At 38.4% G+C, this 16,414-nt stretch overlaps 1 protein-coding gene across 19 annotated transcripts in view; it reads right to left on the bottom strand.

Moving 5' to 3' along the window:
* Positions 1-808: 808 nt before the first annotated feature.
* Positions 809-16,414, bottom strand: part of LOC122091841 — a 24,326-nt gene continuing 8,720 nt past the window's right edge. For 2 of the 19 annotated variants that reach the window (XR_006144029.1, XR_006144032.1), the window contains 8 exons: positions 13,984-14,073; positions 3,430-3,526; positions 3,208-3,333; positions 3,021-3,117; positions 2,213-2,355; positions 1,808-1,901; positions 1,610-1,708; positions 809-1,523 (listed from right to left, as the gene is read on the bottom strand). Coding sequence is in view for 3 of the 19 variants with exons in the window: in XM_042662013.1 (XP_042517947.1) it covers positions 1,154-1,216; positions 1,610-1,708; positions 2,213-2,355; positions 13,984-14,073 (395 nt within the window). In the remaining 16 variants the exon portion in view is untranslated. Of the gene's footprint in view, positions 1,524-1,609; positions 1,709-1,788; positions 1,902-2,212; positions 2,356-3,020; positions 3,118-3,207; positions 3,334-3,429; positions 3,527-3,623; positions 3,707-13,983; positions 14,074-16,414 lie in introns of all 19 variants that reach the window. The other 17 variants (XR_006144031.1, XR_006144035.1, XM_042662013.1 and 14 more) reach the window with 15 other exon arrangements.

The following is a 16,414-nucleotide window of genomic DNA, read 5'->3' as shown; positions in this document are numbered from 1 at the left end:
TTGGAGGAGAGAAAATGGGTTTTGGAATCTTTTTTAATAATGAGATAACAGTGGCACATAGAAGAGAAGAGTAAAGTGGCTACCGAACCCTAGCTGTAAGAAACGATTTGACAATCCGATTCTACCTCATTTAAGGCTAGATCTCATAGGACCTAACCCAGTCAGGATCCAAAAATTAGGCTGAAATAGGAGAAAATTGAGAACTCGCACACTAGGGCTTGGATGAACCCGAGATTTTAGTTGTAGATGACCAATGATATCCCCAAACTATTCTTCAAATTTGGCTTGAACCCACCAAGTGGGTAAGAAACCAATCATGATCACAAATGCCACAGACAAAGGCTTTGCAAACTTAATTGAGAATTCCTACAGCTTCCAAAGGCCAGACTGTGCTGGTCAAAGGCCTATTTTGGTGGCTAAAATAGAACCCTAGAAGAGGTGACTGAGGAGGGTGCAGTCTAATATTTCCTAACAACTAAAACTAACTTGTCAACCAAGAAAAAAAAACAAAAAGGGAACAAAATCCTAGCCAAATATGCTGAAATCGATGGGTTACGTATTTCTTCTAAAGCAGCCTTCTTTCCAATCTGGTAAGGCATTTGTTAAGCCTTCTAGGACCATATGAGCACAAGCACTATTCACATGAACAGTGTTCACAGATTATTCATGTGAACAGTAACTCATGAACGGTATTTTATGCTCTCTTTTCTTCCTCATGCTCTGATCTACATCACTAGCTGACGCAAGGATAGAACAATTTACTAGTTCCATGCCGGCTGAATCCGGTTGGTACTAGATCAGAAGAAGGTTGCAAAAGAATAGGAAGAATTGATTCATTCTTTCCCTTCTTCATACTGTTATTAATAAATTTAAACTGAAGTTCCCAATATGCCCTCACAAGTATATTCTCCAATATGACTCATGAATATAAGGGGAAATTACCTAGATCCACTAGATAAGAAAATAAATTACAAGATAAGTAAGTTTCAAATTTATTTTACATTGACTAGTTTCAACCTTGAAAATATTTACTCAATCGCCAAAATTAGTTATTGCTCGTGTGATTCAAGAAAAAATAAAAATAAACTTCCTAAAATGCCCTAACCTCAATTCTTTTATTTTTATTCAACTCATTTTTAATTGCATGTGGGACCTACTTCCTCCTCCCCACTCCTCTTCCGCCTATTCTCCTTCCTTCTCCACAAAGACCTAAGCACTATCCAAGAACCACAAACCTAAATGAAACCCCAGTGAAATACTAAATAACCATAAAATAAGAAGTCAAAAATAAAAAAACAAAATATACATCTGATCCTAATTATCTTTCAATAGCCAAACCAAGTTTGTCATATCACCCAGGTGAGGTGAGCCTACGTGTGATAAAGGCATCATATAGGAATTAGACAGGTGAAAAAAAGTTGAGCAATACCCCATTATTCCCATTATGTATCCGGTGGTTAGGCCAACCTAACCCCCTTTGAACTGTTTTCCGATATTGGTTGTTATCCATCAAGTTCATTACCCTACCAAAAAAAAAAGGGGTTATGAATAAAAAGAAGAAGACAACAAAGATGGGATTAGAGGTGTAACTAGATTATAAGAGTTCTACCTCGGGAGGTCCAACCGGTGGGGTTTGATCTCCAAGTTTCGTGATTTTAGATCTGTTCACCAGTGGTAAAGGTGTTGGTCCATCTAGATCATCATTATTCTAAAAAAAAAAAAAAAAAAGGTTAGTTCTAAAAATGGGGGACAAAAAGGCATTAACAAAGATGGGATTAGAGATGTAACTAGATTATTAGAGTTTTACCTCGGGAGGTCCAACCAATGGGGTTTGATCTCCGAGTTCCATGGTTTCAGAATTGTTGGTCGATGGTGAGGGTGTTGATCCACTCAGATCATCTCTATGCAAAAAAAAAAAAAAATTGATATGTTATGAAATAAAAAAAAAAAAACCTTAACAAGGAGAAGATTTATATTGTAAATAAGAGACAATAGTGTTATAACATTGGAGTTGTGTTCGAGATCTGAATATATGCAACTGTAGGGGGTCTGATCATCGATGTCGATGATTGTAGAACTATTATCAGCTATTAAGGATGTCGATCTAGCCTGATCAACATCTTTCTACAAAAGAAATTAATGTTTGGACTATGAAAAAATATCATAACAAAGAAAAGTTTCAGGTCGTAACGAAGAGAGGATAGTGTTATACCATTGGAGCTGTGTCCGTGGTTGGAACATCATCGCAGATGATTTCATGTTGCTTTCTTGCTCCCACACTCTTAGAACACTCTGAAATTTGAGGACGTTGGTTTCCAAAACTTGGTTTCAATTGGAACTTTTTAATTGCACGATCTGAAACATAGGAACCATTTTGGATTAATAAAGAAGAAATAAAGAAAAAAAAAAGAACAATACCATGAAATAATCAAGGACATATGACTATTCAAAACATAGTAGAAGCTATAGTAGCAGAAGAAGAAAAGTTGTCATACAAAAAGTTAATACCACTACAATGTTGAAGATCAGTTGTCTATCAGAGAGTTACTATAGTAGATAGTAGAAAGTCAATAACAAGGATAAAAAAAGTTGTAGCAGAAAAAAAAAATTTGACAAGGGAAAAGTCGGTACTACTGTATTGCAACAATTTATAGAAGCTACAATTCAATATTAATAATAATAACTGTTGAACATTACAAAAGCTACTACAAAAAAAGTTACCGCACAAAAATATATTCATACAAAAGCCAAGAGAAATCACACAAAGTTTGGGATATTTAATACTTCAAAATCTGAGAATGTACTAAAGAAATTGCCTACTGAGAATACTAGAGGCCATAGGCAAGTTCTGACATGTTTCAACTATCATTTCATATGAGAAAAGCAGTCTCCTATCATATGCATCTGATCTTAATTATCTTTCAATAGCCAAAGCAAGTTTGTCATAACACCCAGGTGAGCCTAGGTTTGACAGATGCATCACATCGGAACTGGACAGGTGAAAAAAAGTTGAGCAATACTCATTACTCCCATTCCGTATCCGGTGGTTAGGCCAACCTTCCCTATTGAACTGTTTTCCGATACTGGTTGTGATCCATCAAGTTAATTTTCATTACCCTACAAAAAAGAAAATGATTTGTTATGGAGAAAAAAAAAAAAAGACAACAAAGATGGATTAGAGGTGCAACTACATTATAAGAGTTTTACCTCGGGAGGTCCAACCAGTGGGGTTTGATCTTTGAGTTCTGTGATTTCAGATCTGTTCACCAGTGGTAAAGGTGCCGATCCACTCAGATCAACATTACTTTGTGATCCATCTAGATCATCATTATCCTACAAAAAAAAAAAATTGATTAGTTTTGAAAAAGGGGGAAAAAAGGCATTAACAAAGACGGGATTAGAGATTTAACAAGATTATTAGAGTTTTACCTCGGGAGGTCCAACCAGTGGGGTTTGATCTCCGAGTTCCGTGGTTTCACAACTGTTGGTCGATGGTGAGGGTGCTGATCCACTCATATCAACATTTCTTTGCAAAAAAAATTTGATATGTTTAAACAATGAAAAAAAAAAAGCCTTAAACAGGAGAATATTTACATTGTAAATAGGAGACAATAGTGTTATACCAGTGGAGTTGTGTTCGAGACCTGAACATATGCAACTGTGGGGGTCTGATCATCGATGTCGATGATTATAGAACTATTATCAACTGCCAAGGATGCCGATCATCGATGTTGATGATTATAGAACATTACACTTTCCTTCTCTCATAGAGAGAGAGAGAGAGAGAGAGAGAGAGAGAGAGAGAGAGAGAATGTCAGTTTTAGCTGCGGACTCTCATATTCTATATTATGCAGAGGGAGTGGAGAAGAAATGGAGAAGAGAATTGAAGGTGTTAAGAGCAAACACCAAGAAATACGAAAATAAAAAGAGAGAGATCCGCACAAGATAGAGATTTAATGAGGTTCACACACCGATGTGATATGCTACGTCCTCGGGCGAAGATGTTTCATTATGCAAAAGAGATAATTACACCCAAGCATTGACGAGAAAATTTGCCCAAAAACCCCCATCTTGAAAAAATCCCCAAAATACAATGACTTATCTCAATAAGACAACAATACATTATATACTAAGTCGCGGGTCGACCCATCGGAGTCGCGATCAATCTGGTCGAACCATACAGCGGGTCAATCTTCAAAACAAGTCAAGAATTCAAGACAAATTTAACAAATCTCCACCTTGGCTTGAATTCTCCTCCAACAAACAAACAAATAGCTAAAATCTTCATCTTCTCCAATAGCCCTCCAAAGGGCTGAACTCAAAGGCGAGCATTACTTGAACTTACCAACACACAATGGCTCAGTCAACATATTTGCTAGATTGTCTTCAATACCTGAATATTACCTTAAGCAATTATCTCTTTGATGAAATGATACCCCACCAAACATCAATGTGCTTTGTCCTCTCACAAAACATTGGATCTTTAGTCAAGTGAATAACAATCTGGCTATCACAATGGACAACAGTCACCCCATGATCCATATTGAGTTCTCTCAATAAACCTCTCACCCAAATAGCTTCTTTAATTGCCTCAATCATTGCCATATACTCTACTTCAATAGTAAATGCAATTGTAGCCTGTGTAAGGTAGCTTTCTAACTAACCGTACTTCCTCCAAGAGTAAATACATAGCCTGTGGTGACCTCCTCTTGTCAAGATCACCTGCATAATCTGAATCACCATAACCAGCTAAACTATCGCCATTCCTTCCAAACTCCAAACAAACACCAGAAGTCCCTTTCAAGTACCTAAGTATACACTTCACTGCTTCCCAATGAGCTTTACCTAGACATGACAAATATCTGCTCACCACACTGACAACTTGTGAAATATCAGGACAAGTACAAACCATAGCATACATAACAGAGCCAACTGCACTAGAGTATGGAACATGTGACATGTACTCCACCTCTTCATCTGTTTGTGGTGATAGAGCAACTGAGAGTCTAAAATGAGATGCAATAGAAGTACTAATAGGTTTGGCATCTTTCATGCCAAAGCGCTGCAATACCTTCTCAGTGTAATTCCGTTGAGATAGCCACAATTTCCCTATTTTTCTATCCCTCTTAATCTCCATACAAAGGATCTTCCTTATTGCCCCCAAATCTTTCATCTCAAATTCAAAACTTAATTGTTCCTTTAACCTGTTGATATCATTCATGTCTTTTACTGCAATCAACATACCAACATAAAGTAACAAATATATGAATGACCCATCAGAGAGCTTTCTAAAATAAACACAACAGTCATAGTGACACCTAGAGTATCCAAAACTAGCCATAACTGAATCAAACATTTTATACCACTGTCTAAGAGACTATTTCAAACCATATAGGGACTTCTTCAGACTTCTTCAGCAAACATGCATGATCCTCCTACCTTCAATAACAAACCCTTCAGGTTGATGCATATAAATATGTTCTTCTAGTTCACCATGTATGAATATTGCTTTCACATCAAATTGCTCCAACTCTAAATCATGCATAGCAACTAAAGGAAGTAAGACACAAATGGAACTATGCTTAACAAGTGAGAAAACATCATTAAAATCAATTCTTTGTTCCTAACTGTAGCTCTTTGCTACCAACCGTGCCTTGTACCTAGCATCTTCAACACCTAAGGCAGATTCCTTCTGCTTGAAGACCCATTTGCAGCCAATAATTTTCTTCCCTGTTCTTGGCTTGACAAGTTCGCAAGTCTGATTTTATGAAGAGATTCCATCTCATTCATGGCAACCAACCATTTTGTAGAATCAACTGAAGTAACAACTTCAAAATATATTGTAGGCTCACTATTTTCAATTGTATCTGCAACAGACAATGCATAAACAACAAAGTCAGCATGCCAATATTTTTGTGGTCTAATATTCTTCCTTGGTCTATCCCTGGCAATGTTGTACCGCTCTTTTGCTGGATTCTCTTGAGCATCATCTCCTTCAGTAAAAGTAGGCAGCTAAACTGAAGTAGATTGTGCTTTGTTTGAAGATGAACTACTACTTTCAAACTGCACCTTCCCTCTAGATTTTTCTTGACCTTCATCACAATGAATAAAAACTTCTCTCCTAGGATGCAACATAGCAGATTCATCGAAAGTAACATTTTTGCTATTAAGAAATTTTGGAGACTTTGGATCAAGACACAACCTATATCCTTTCACTCCACATCCATACCCAAGAAAAATGCATTTCTTGGCCCTAGGTTCCAACTTCCCTTCATTCACATGTACATAAACAGGACATCAAAATACTTTTAAATTGGAGTAGTCTGCAGACATACCTGACCATATTTCTTGTGGAATCTTGCATTCAATAGCTGTGCAAGGAGATCAATCCACCAACAAGGTTGTTCTGTTAACTACTGCCAAGAACTCCTTGCCTAATCCTGTATTTGATAACATCCACCTTGCCTTTTCTAACAAGGTTCTATTCATACGCTCTGCCACTCCATTCTGCTAGTGTGTTTTAACAATTGTATAGTGTCTTGCAATATCTTCATTTTTGCAGAACTCATTAAAGTCACCTTCACAAAACTTTAGGCCATTATCAGTGCTTAACCTCTTAATTTTTTTCAGTTTGTTTCTCAAGTAAATTCTTCCACTGTTTGAAAGTGATAAATACTTCATTTTTGTGCTTCAAGAAATAGACCCAAACCTTCTTAAAGAAATCATCAATGAAAGTAAACAAGTACCTTGCACCACACCCCTTTGAAACAACCCTGTATGGCCCCCATAGGTCTAAATGAATGTAGTCCACAATTTCCTTGGTCCTGTGAATAGCAGTACTGAAACTAACTCTCCTTTGCTTCCCAAACAAACAATGCTCACAAAACTCCATTTTTCATGTACTCTGACCACATAACAAACCCCTTTTATTTAGTGATGCCATCCTTCTTTCACTTATATGGCCTAACCTCATGTGCCATAAATTTATGACATCGGATTCAGACATAGATGATGAAGCTGCTGCAACAGACCCAGTGACTTTAGTACCCTACAACACATTCAAATTGCCAACCTTAATTCCTTTCATCAACAAGACAACACCCCTGCTAATTTTCATGACTTCACCTTCAGTTGCATACTTGCACCCATTTGAATCAAGAGTGCCTAAAATGATGAGATCTTTCTTCAAATCAAGGACATGTCTAACATTAGATAAGGTTCTGACAATGCCATACATTTTGATCCTAATCGCTCCCATTCCAATAGTCCTACAAGAGGCATTATTTCCCATCAACACAACTCCACCTCGAACTGATTCGAAAAGTTTGGGACGATAAAGGCTGATTGGGAAAAGCGCCAGGGGTTATCTGCCTTGAGCTAGGGCTTCCATGGCTGATCTTCTTGGCATAGTTGTCAAGGTGGCGCCTTTGCCTCCAGGCGGTTTACGTGGGTCCTAGGCGACTGTCGCCTTATTGCACTGCCATATTTTTAGACTTATTTATGCCAAATATAATTTAATTCATTTACTTAAGATATTATTCATAAATAACCAAATACCCCCTATTTGAATCCAATAAAAATAGTTTAAAAATAAATTTCCAAAAGGATAAAAAGTCAACCCCCGAGTCCAAGAACAAAAACCATGGTTCAAAATATCGCCAAAATTTTAGAACTTCAGTGTTTTTTTTCTGAAACGAATTAAGGCCCGAAATAACATTTGTAAGAAATTTCGGTATTTCGGCCAAAATTTTGGTATCGTTTCGGTACATTCCATCTATTATAAATACCATATCTCGGTCGAAATTTCGACTGTCTCGGTTGTCTTGATGGTTTCAGTTCCATTTGCATATTGAAGAAAAAACACTTCAATAAGCCTCTAATTAGCCACATCATCACACATTTTGACTTTCATTGGACTCCTACAAGATCTACACATTCAAAGCTTAAGAAAGATAAAGTTCTTTCCAAAACAGTTTGACGGTTGCTTCCAAACAAAGGTGCGACTCTAAAACAATGTCATGTTCTAATGTTTTTCCATTTTTATGTTCTAAGCATATTTATTAATTTTAAAATAAGTTATCCACTAAGTTTCAGGTCAAAATATGGCCGTTTGACCACCGAAACAGTTAACCAAAAAAAAAAAAACCATTTCGACCAAAACGAAACGAAACGAAATTTCAAACCTTGACAAAAATTGAATTTTTGGTTAAAGGGGCGATTTTCAACTTTCAAATGCTGGGGTTTTTCTCAATTCTGAAATTTTATAAATCTTATCATGGTAAAACATTGATAAAAACCAAAAGTCCGATAAAATAATCTTTTGTTTTGATGTCTTTAAAATTATTTTCATTCAGGTGATTTTAACAACATTCATGCACTTTAAAATAAGTTTGACCGGACTTAATTTTGCCATTTCAATTCATTAGACTTGTTGGAAAGTTGATTTTGCGCTATACCTGTTACAAACAGTCTCATGTAAAAGTAAAATCATTTGACCAATAAAATTCATCATAGAACAAGAGCATGTCTCTGAATGTTAATTTTTTTATAACCTAATGTGACTTAATGTTGATCTTTGATGATTCAATGTGGCTTAATGTTAATTTTTGATGAATTAATGTGGCTTAGTGTTGATTTTTTATGATACAAGGTATATGTAGCGTACTAAACAATGTTAGAAAAGAGTAAAAATAAAATATAACACTTGATGCCTATTGCCTAAGGCAGGCGCCTTGCTGCCTAAGTGCTTAGGCATCCCTCTAACGCCTTGGTTCGCTTGGCACCGTGACAACTATGCTCCTTGGTGTTGTGGTGTCACCACCCAGTTCCCTTGCTCCCTAGCCTTCATCCACTCCTCATGCTCCCCCTCTTGGCTCAATGTAGAGTATGCTCTTCAACCAAGCCTCAACTCCATGTTAAGACAGCCTTCCTCTGCACTTTATCCCCCGGTCATTGTTGGGAGCTCCAAAGTTGCACACTATCCTTCTGGCTTGCTAGATGATGAAACCAGCCTTTGCCATAACTCTTTGGTCGGACATTTTTTAAGCTCTAGGCCTCTGTTCCACATTGTCAAGTTGCTCCTTACCAAACAATGGAGCTTACAAGGTAATATTGAGATATACCTCATGGATAACGGACTTTTCAGCTTCGAGTTCTCACACGAACTTTTCAAGCTCCATACCCCAGAAGGTGGTCTGTGGAAAGTTGGGAGGAAACCTATTTCTCTCCATCAGTGGAACCACCATCTACAGCAAAATCGTTGTCGGCCTTGCCACCATTCCCCTGTGGATCTCTCTTCTTGGACTTCCTCTTCATTTTTGGTGCACAGAGGGTTTAAGTTAGGGGTGTCAATCGGTCGGGCCGGTCCGGTTTCGATCGGGCTTAATCTGGCTTGAAGGCTTTCAAAGGCTACACCGTGTCCGCCCATTTAACTAATTGGGCTTAGTTATTGAGGGCATGGTACACTTTATATTCGGTCGGTCGGTCTCAGGCTATAATCGAGCTTTAGTCGGGCCTTAACCGGGCTACGGACATGTTTAATGTTAAACAGACTTTAATCGGTTTTTAAACGGGCCCTCTTTAAAATGTGCTCTTATATTCCGGCCCACTCATGTAAGCCCAAAAAAATGACAATAAATCAATAAATGATACCAAATATAACCATTATTTAAAATGTGAACATGTCTTTTACTTTTTAGTTTTTATTCTTTAATTTGGGGGGTAAAATAGGTATTCTACAATCATTAAAGGGTCGGGCCAAGTCGGTGCACAATAGGCCGGTCTCGATCAGGCGTTATTCGGTCAGTCTCGGTCGGACGCCCGACGGTCCAAGTAGAAAAACCGAGACCGACCATTTATAAACGGGCCGGGTTCAAGCCCGACACGTTTAATAAATGGTCCGGGCCAGGCCGGTCTATAAACGGTCGGTCCCGATCGGTTTAGTCGGGTCGGGCCACGAATTGACACCCCTAGTTTAAGTATTGTGGTTTTGGTTCTGGGAATCCACCTCCACTTCGATGCTCACACGAAGCGAAAAGGTAGGATAATTTATGCCCGTTTTTGTATTGAGGTGCTTGCAGATGAGTTGTTGCTGGCCCTTCTTCAATTTCTATTACTGATGGTGACAATCACTCCTTCCAGTAGGACATTATCTTTGGCATTGACACCAGCCTCTCTGTTCTCCCAAACCTACTTCCGCTTACCAGGAAATCCCTGATTCTCCAACCCTCCACTCTTTATCCTCTTTCTTATCCTTCAAACCTCCATTATCCCTCAATCCCTGTCTCTGGCAGCCACTCCCCTAGATGCAGGCATAAAGCTCACCGTCATAGGAAGTCTCTCTCCAAAGACACTGCTGCCTCTGGTTCTCCTAATTATAGTAGTGGCAGTTGGATTTGTCCCTCCTTCGGAGTCAGTGGCAGGTCCTCCCTCCTTCCTGTCATTCGAGTAGTCACCATTGTCTAGCCAGTTCTCTTGCCTTCGGCATTGTTGTTGCCCCTACTCCTGAGTGCCTGTCTCCCCTGCATATGGCTCCATATTGCCCTGTCAGTAGAAGGGTCCCCATCCCATGATTCCCCTTTCAACGCGTTCGATGGATATTACTCCCTCCCCTTACTCCCTCTGTTCCCTACCCATTGGCCCCTTCTAAATTGCAGGAGTTAACCATTTATTGAGTCCTCGATCCTCCCTTCCCCCCCTTTTGCCTCTATGTGTCGGGTCGGGCCCTTTGCTATCCTATCTTTTTCTCCCATATTCCCCCTTCATCTCTTGTCCATGTTGACCTTTGGCCAGCTCCTTTGCTCGGCCTGCCTAACACTCTTCTCATCCCTCTTAAGCATTGGCCCATTTCACCCTCCTTAATTCCTTTGGCCCTTCCATTTTGGCTTATCTGTGTTTGGCCCCTAATTATGTGCCTGGGTTGGTCCCCCTAGTGCCCCATATTACCTCCCATCTCTCTCCCTCCGGTCCCCTCCAAGCTCTTGTGGTCCCTCGACCCCCCTTCATTTTTAAGACCAGCACGACATTCGTTCTCCTTAGTATCCCAAGAATCGGACCTACATGGACTATTCCTTGCCCAACATTGAGAAAATTTTGCCTCTTAGCATGGAAATCCATAGCTGTCCTTTGTCGTGACATCTTGTAATGATTTGGTGGGCCTTTAAGCATTTTGGGTCCTCCTTTGAGTTTGGGTCTAGTTTATTATATTCTTGTCTCTTATTGTATTTTTTATTTTTTTCCTTTTACCTCCCTAGGGAGGTGTATGTAATTCCTTACATCTTGTTAGTGAAGTAATATATATGTGGTAGAGAATCTTTTCTCTACACACATTCCACTATTCTCTTCTTTCTTCTCCTTCTTCCTGTTCTTCTTCCTCTTCCTGTTCTTCTTCTCCAACTTTCCATTCTCGTGTTCTCTTTTTTCTCTTCCCATCATTTTATTCTAACTGGGTATCAGAGTTCACGTGTTGGTTTGAGAGTTGTGCTACAAGTTCCTCCTCTTCTATTTGGAACCCTAGGTTGCAAATAGGGTACAAGGAAAGGAATCCTATGTGAAAGGATTGAAGAAATCATGAGATAGGCATGGAAGGAAACAATGGAGACACTAAGGGAAGTTTTCCTTTGAAGAATAGGCACTTGGAGCTTGCATCAAGTAAAAACCCAAACCTAGGTAGCATTACCTCGAGCCCTGGAGTAATCTCTCTCTCTCATCTGGCCAGCTTTGGAGCAGGAACCAAGCCTCTTTGGATCGCCCTAGGGTGCATTATCAGTTTATCACCCACTCCTGGCCTCAAGTCAAGCTTCTTCGAGTTGTTGTTCCACAACTCCTTTTTCCTTGGATTATATGGTACTGTCAGCCCTATTTTGGGTCTTTTTGCTTCTGAAATGATGTTTGTGATGCTTCCATATGCCAAGTGTTTGACTTTAATACTAGGCCAAGTGTGGCATCATTCCATTCGCTATTGGCTCATTGTGCTAACGACTCCACCAGCTGGGTCTTCAGTTATTACTAGAGTAAATGAATACTATGAGCAGTTGGAGGCTACCAAGGGCCCGTTTGATAACGTTTTTGCCGTTTCTGTTTCAAGAAAGGGCAAAAACATAAATTTCCATTTCTAGAAACAGAAATGGAATTGAAGGTGTTTGATAAATCATGTTTCTGGAAGTCGATAGTAACCAACGAAAGAATTGCCACGAGTCATTTGCAGAAACGGCGAAACAAGTAGAACTTGTTTTGCTTGGGTCGTTTCTTGAACCATAAATAGGTAGAAATTTCAATTTCTATTTCTGAAAACAAGCAAAACGAAACAATTTTATCAAACAGGCCCCAAGATTCCACATAGGAAGGGTTAAACAACCTCAAGGCCCTAGGAGTAATGATAGTCGCTCTGATAGATGTCTCCCTATCTTCTGTTTGGCTTCAACCATTAGCAATATTCCACCAAACAAGTTCTTTCTTTTCTTGGTAGAAATTTTTTAAATGGAAAAGTCATCAAAGATTCCAAAATTGAAGACTCAAACAAATAAATAAAACCATCCCAAGCTCCCATTGTTTTAAAGAGAATAGGAAATGGAAGTGGCTTAGGTTGTAATGTCACTTTGGGGAACACTCGAGGCCTAACTTAGTTTTAATCTCACTTTAATAACACTTGTCACATGCTTTGCTTTAGAAAATCTGTGATTAGGCCCACAGGCCTCACTTGGGCCACCCACACACACTCCCAACCCCTAGAGTTTTTTTTCCTCCAGTAACCTAAATTAGAAAAAGCACAAAGGATACAGATGGCATTTTGCATTGTACTTGGAGTATGGGATGACTAAAGCCACTATGAACTCTAAAAGGCATTATATATTTATATGTACCCAAGCCAAGCTAAACCATGCACAATACCAAGCCCATGATAACCCAATTTCAATGGATAATTACTAAGGCCTTGGTTCTCAGGTTGGTGGGCTCGACTAGCTTTGGAATCTGGGGTGACCCAGCTAGAGTAGAATCCTTAATCAAGAGAGAAAAAAAAAATTCTTCCCTAGGGTAAGAAGCTGGAGCAGAGGAAGAACTGAAAATGGCTACCATGGAAACAATTATGGAAATATAATAATTAGTATATTAATAAAATGGAGGAGACCTCTCAACGGATATTTTTTTCTCTTTCTTTTAGAATGATTGGTTAACTGAGAAGGGGACCTCTGGACCCAAATCAAGAAGGAAACCTCTTAACAACTTGGGCCATACATAAAAGGGTCAGGGAGAGTGGCCTTTGACGCAATCATTCGAACACCTCTGTATCCTGGGCCAGTCTTGAATCCATCAATCAAATAAATTGCCCCAACTAATCCATGATCCTCTGTTTCACACAAGTATCAATGTACGCTTCTTTTAGCTATGGTTTGCTCCCTCTAACCTCTACATCCCAGCACTTCCACGGCTTGTGCCTATTCAGTAGTTGGTTGATTGATTAAAAAAATGTCATTTGGGAATTTTATCAAACAATTTGAGTCATTATCAAATAAAGAAATTATCAAGAGAAATAAATACTGAAAATTATAAGATAAAGCAAATGAACCTATTCCCTTGGGCCCATGCTATGGGTCTATTAGAGTATTAGCCTATTCTAACTTTTACAACCCATGGGCTTTTTCTTGGACCATAGTTGAGTCGTTATTAGATCATGTAGCTGATTTAATCAAATTATATTATATCCTAACTCCCAACTAACTATGCTCTAGCATTAAGGAAATTGTTACAACATGTGTCTTGCATAATTGCATCTAGAGAACATGCCACAGGAGAGAAGTAAACAAACAAGGATGGAGAAATACTAGCAAGGCTACCCATTAATCTGTAGTTATACACATGTAGGATAAGAGTTCTGGGAAATCCAATATTTAGGTCATCCTAAACCTTTACACCTATAAACCAAACTAAAAGGAAAAAACATTACAGTTCAGCTATAGTAGCAAGGAAAATTTGAATATTCCATACCTTGGTTTACAACACTGACCTCCTCATTGCTTATAATCTCCATTGTTTCAGCAGTCATGTTTCTTATATCACAACCTATCAAAAGAGAGCCTGCACGGGAAACTACAGGTCATGCAAGAAAACACCCTCATTTTGCACAACAGAATTTGGCTGGGGCTTAATACATAACATAGTGCTAACATGACCACATGATGAGTTAAAAAGTGTAAGGACTACAGATCAATTTTTTCTCGGAGAGAATGTCAATATATATATATACACATGTATTAGATTCATCAAAAGAGAAGATGATAATGTATTAGTAAGTGATGACGAGATTAAAGAGAGATGGAAAAATTATTTTCTATAACTTAATAAATGAAAACAATACAAGTAGTACTGTTTCAAAAGGTTGTAACAACCATCAAGAAACCACAAATCTTAGATATTTTAATCATATTTTTTATTGGAGTTTTAGTTAGAGTTTGAGTTAGAGTCCTGGGAGATAGGCTAGTTAGCTTTGGATTCCATGTTTTCGGAATAGAACTTGATTTTATGTTCTGAGTTTTAGAGTCTAGTTAGGAGTCTTTATTTGCCTCTTTATATACAAGGATGTAACCAATGGAAATTTCAGATATGGAATGAAAAGTTTTGAATAGTTTATGTTACCATATTGGTACGAAATCAGGTATTATGACCTCAATCCCATCTCTCTCTACCCTATGACTTGGGTTTTCTCTTCTCACTTTCCCTCCGATATCTGCCTCCTTACTTTATTGTTGATTATTCTTCCTTCTTGCCCCTATTGTTATTACTGGGTTCTATCTTTTACTTACTGCATCTGTCTTCATACCAAATTGCAAGGGACCTAGATAAACACCTTAGTGAGAAATCGATTGGGCCTAATACCTTGGGCACAAACTGCCCTTTCATAGGCGATTGAAATCCCAGATTTCAGCCCCAAAGAACACCCCTACTGTGTGTCATTGTTCCATAGACGAGATTCAGTATTGATTTGTCCCTAACAACCAAACCTCACCCGTGGATGTTTCTCTGCTTAAAATTGTAGTCCTTGGGTCTGCTTCTATTTTTGGATTTGAAAGAAATTGTAGTCCTTGGGACTGCTTCTGTTTTTGGATTTGAAAGAAGTAGAAATATTTAACCTATCCTAAATTTCCATACGATTTGGAGAACATAATCTACTATCACGAAGAACCAACTTGGTTTCATGTCAAGTAGATCAACGACAGAAGCTATTTACTTACTGTGTCATTGTTCCATAGACGAGATTCAGTATTGATTTGTCCCTAACCACCAAACCTCACCTGTGGATGTTTCTCTGCTTAAAATTGTAGTCCTTGGGGGGGTCTGCTTCTGTTTTTGGATTTAAAAGAAGTAGAAATATCTGACCTATCCTAAATTTCCATACGATTTGGAGAAAATAATCTACTATCACGGAGGACCAACTTGGTTTCATGTAGTAGATCAACGACAGAAGCTATTTACTTACTCTTAAGGCTCATGGAAAGATTTTGAGCTTACAAGAAGGATCTCCAATTGGTCTTCTGTGACGGAGCCCCTAGAGAGCTAATCTAGCATTTACTAAAGAAGAGAGGGTACCAAGTATATATGTAGATATTGTTGTTGGCTGGTGGTCCTTGCTGGCAACCTCTGCCACATAGCGGTGATGACATGGCCGAAAGTGGTGATCATAGTTGTCACCGCATCAAATCGATCCATGGCGGTTAAAGGATGGCTAATCGATTTGGCGATGAATCGCCCGTTATGGCGTTGCCATGGCGGCGATCAAATCGCCCATGTGTCATTTTTTATTTTGCTTATTTTCTATAGTTATTTAGTATGTTACTTCTTTATTTTCCCTATTTTCTAAAGTTATTTAACATGCTAGAAGCCTACAATATATACCCTATAATATATAAAACCAACATTAAGCAACATCAAATCGTCAAAAAATCAACATAGCCAACAAAACATTATCATAAATTTGTAAGAAAAATTATATGAAACAACATATATGATATATCACAGTAAACATTGTTAAAATATGTTGCAACAGGAGAACTAGAAAATATCCATCGAATTAACAATTTAACACAAGTATATTGGGAACCAGTAGCATATAGACTTACCTTGCTTAATATTAAATTATTAATACAATCCACAATACAGAAAATGGTTCTTAATCATGGAAAATCTGGTAATTGAAGACCACAATCATGACTGCTAAAAAATTTGCATCAATGAAAAAGGCAATACAACATTACCAAAAAAAAAATCCAAGGACAGCAGCTACTCGCATGACAAGAGCAACCTTGTTCAATATCTCATTAATAGCAGTGTGCCAGTGTGTGTGTGAGTGAACTAAGGAAGAGGAAGAGGAAGAAGAAGAGAAAAGACTGATTAGGAGTAGAAAAAAGAGGAGGGGGGGGGG

Source organism: Macadamia integrifolia, chromosome 10, assembly GCF_013358625.1.
Source record: "Macadamia integrifolia cultivar HAES 741 chromosome 10, SCU_Mint_v3, whole genome shotgun sequence".
NCBI classification, from domain to species: Eukaryota; Viridiplantae; Streptophyta; class Magnoliopsida; order Proteales; family Proteaceae; genus Macadamia; species Macadamia integrifolia.
The sequence above is the reverse complement of the archived record's forward strand: the minus strand, read 5'-3'. Positions and strand labels throughout refer to the sequence as shown.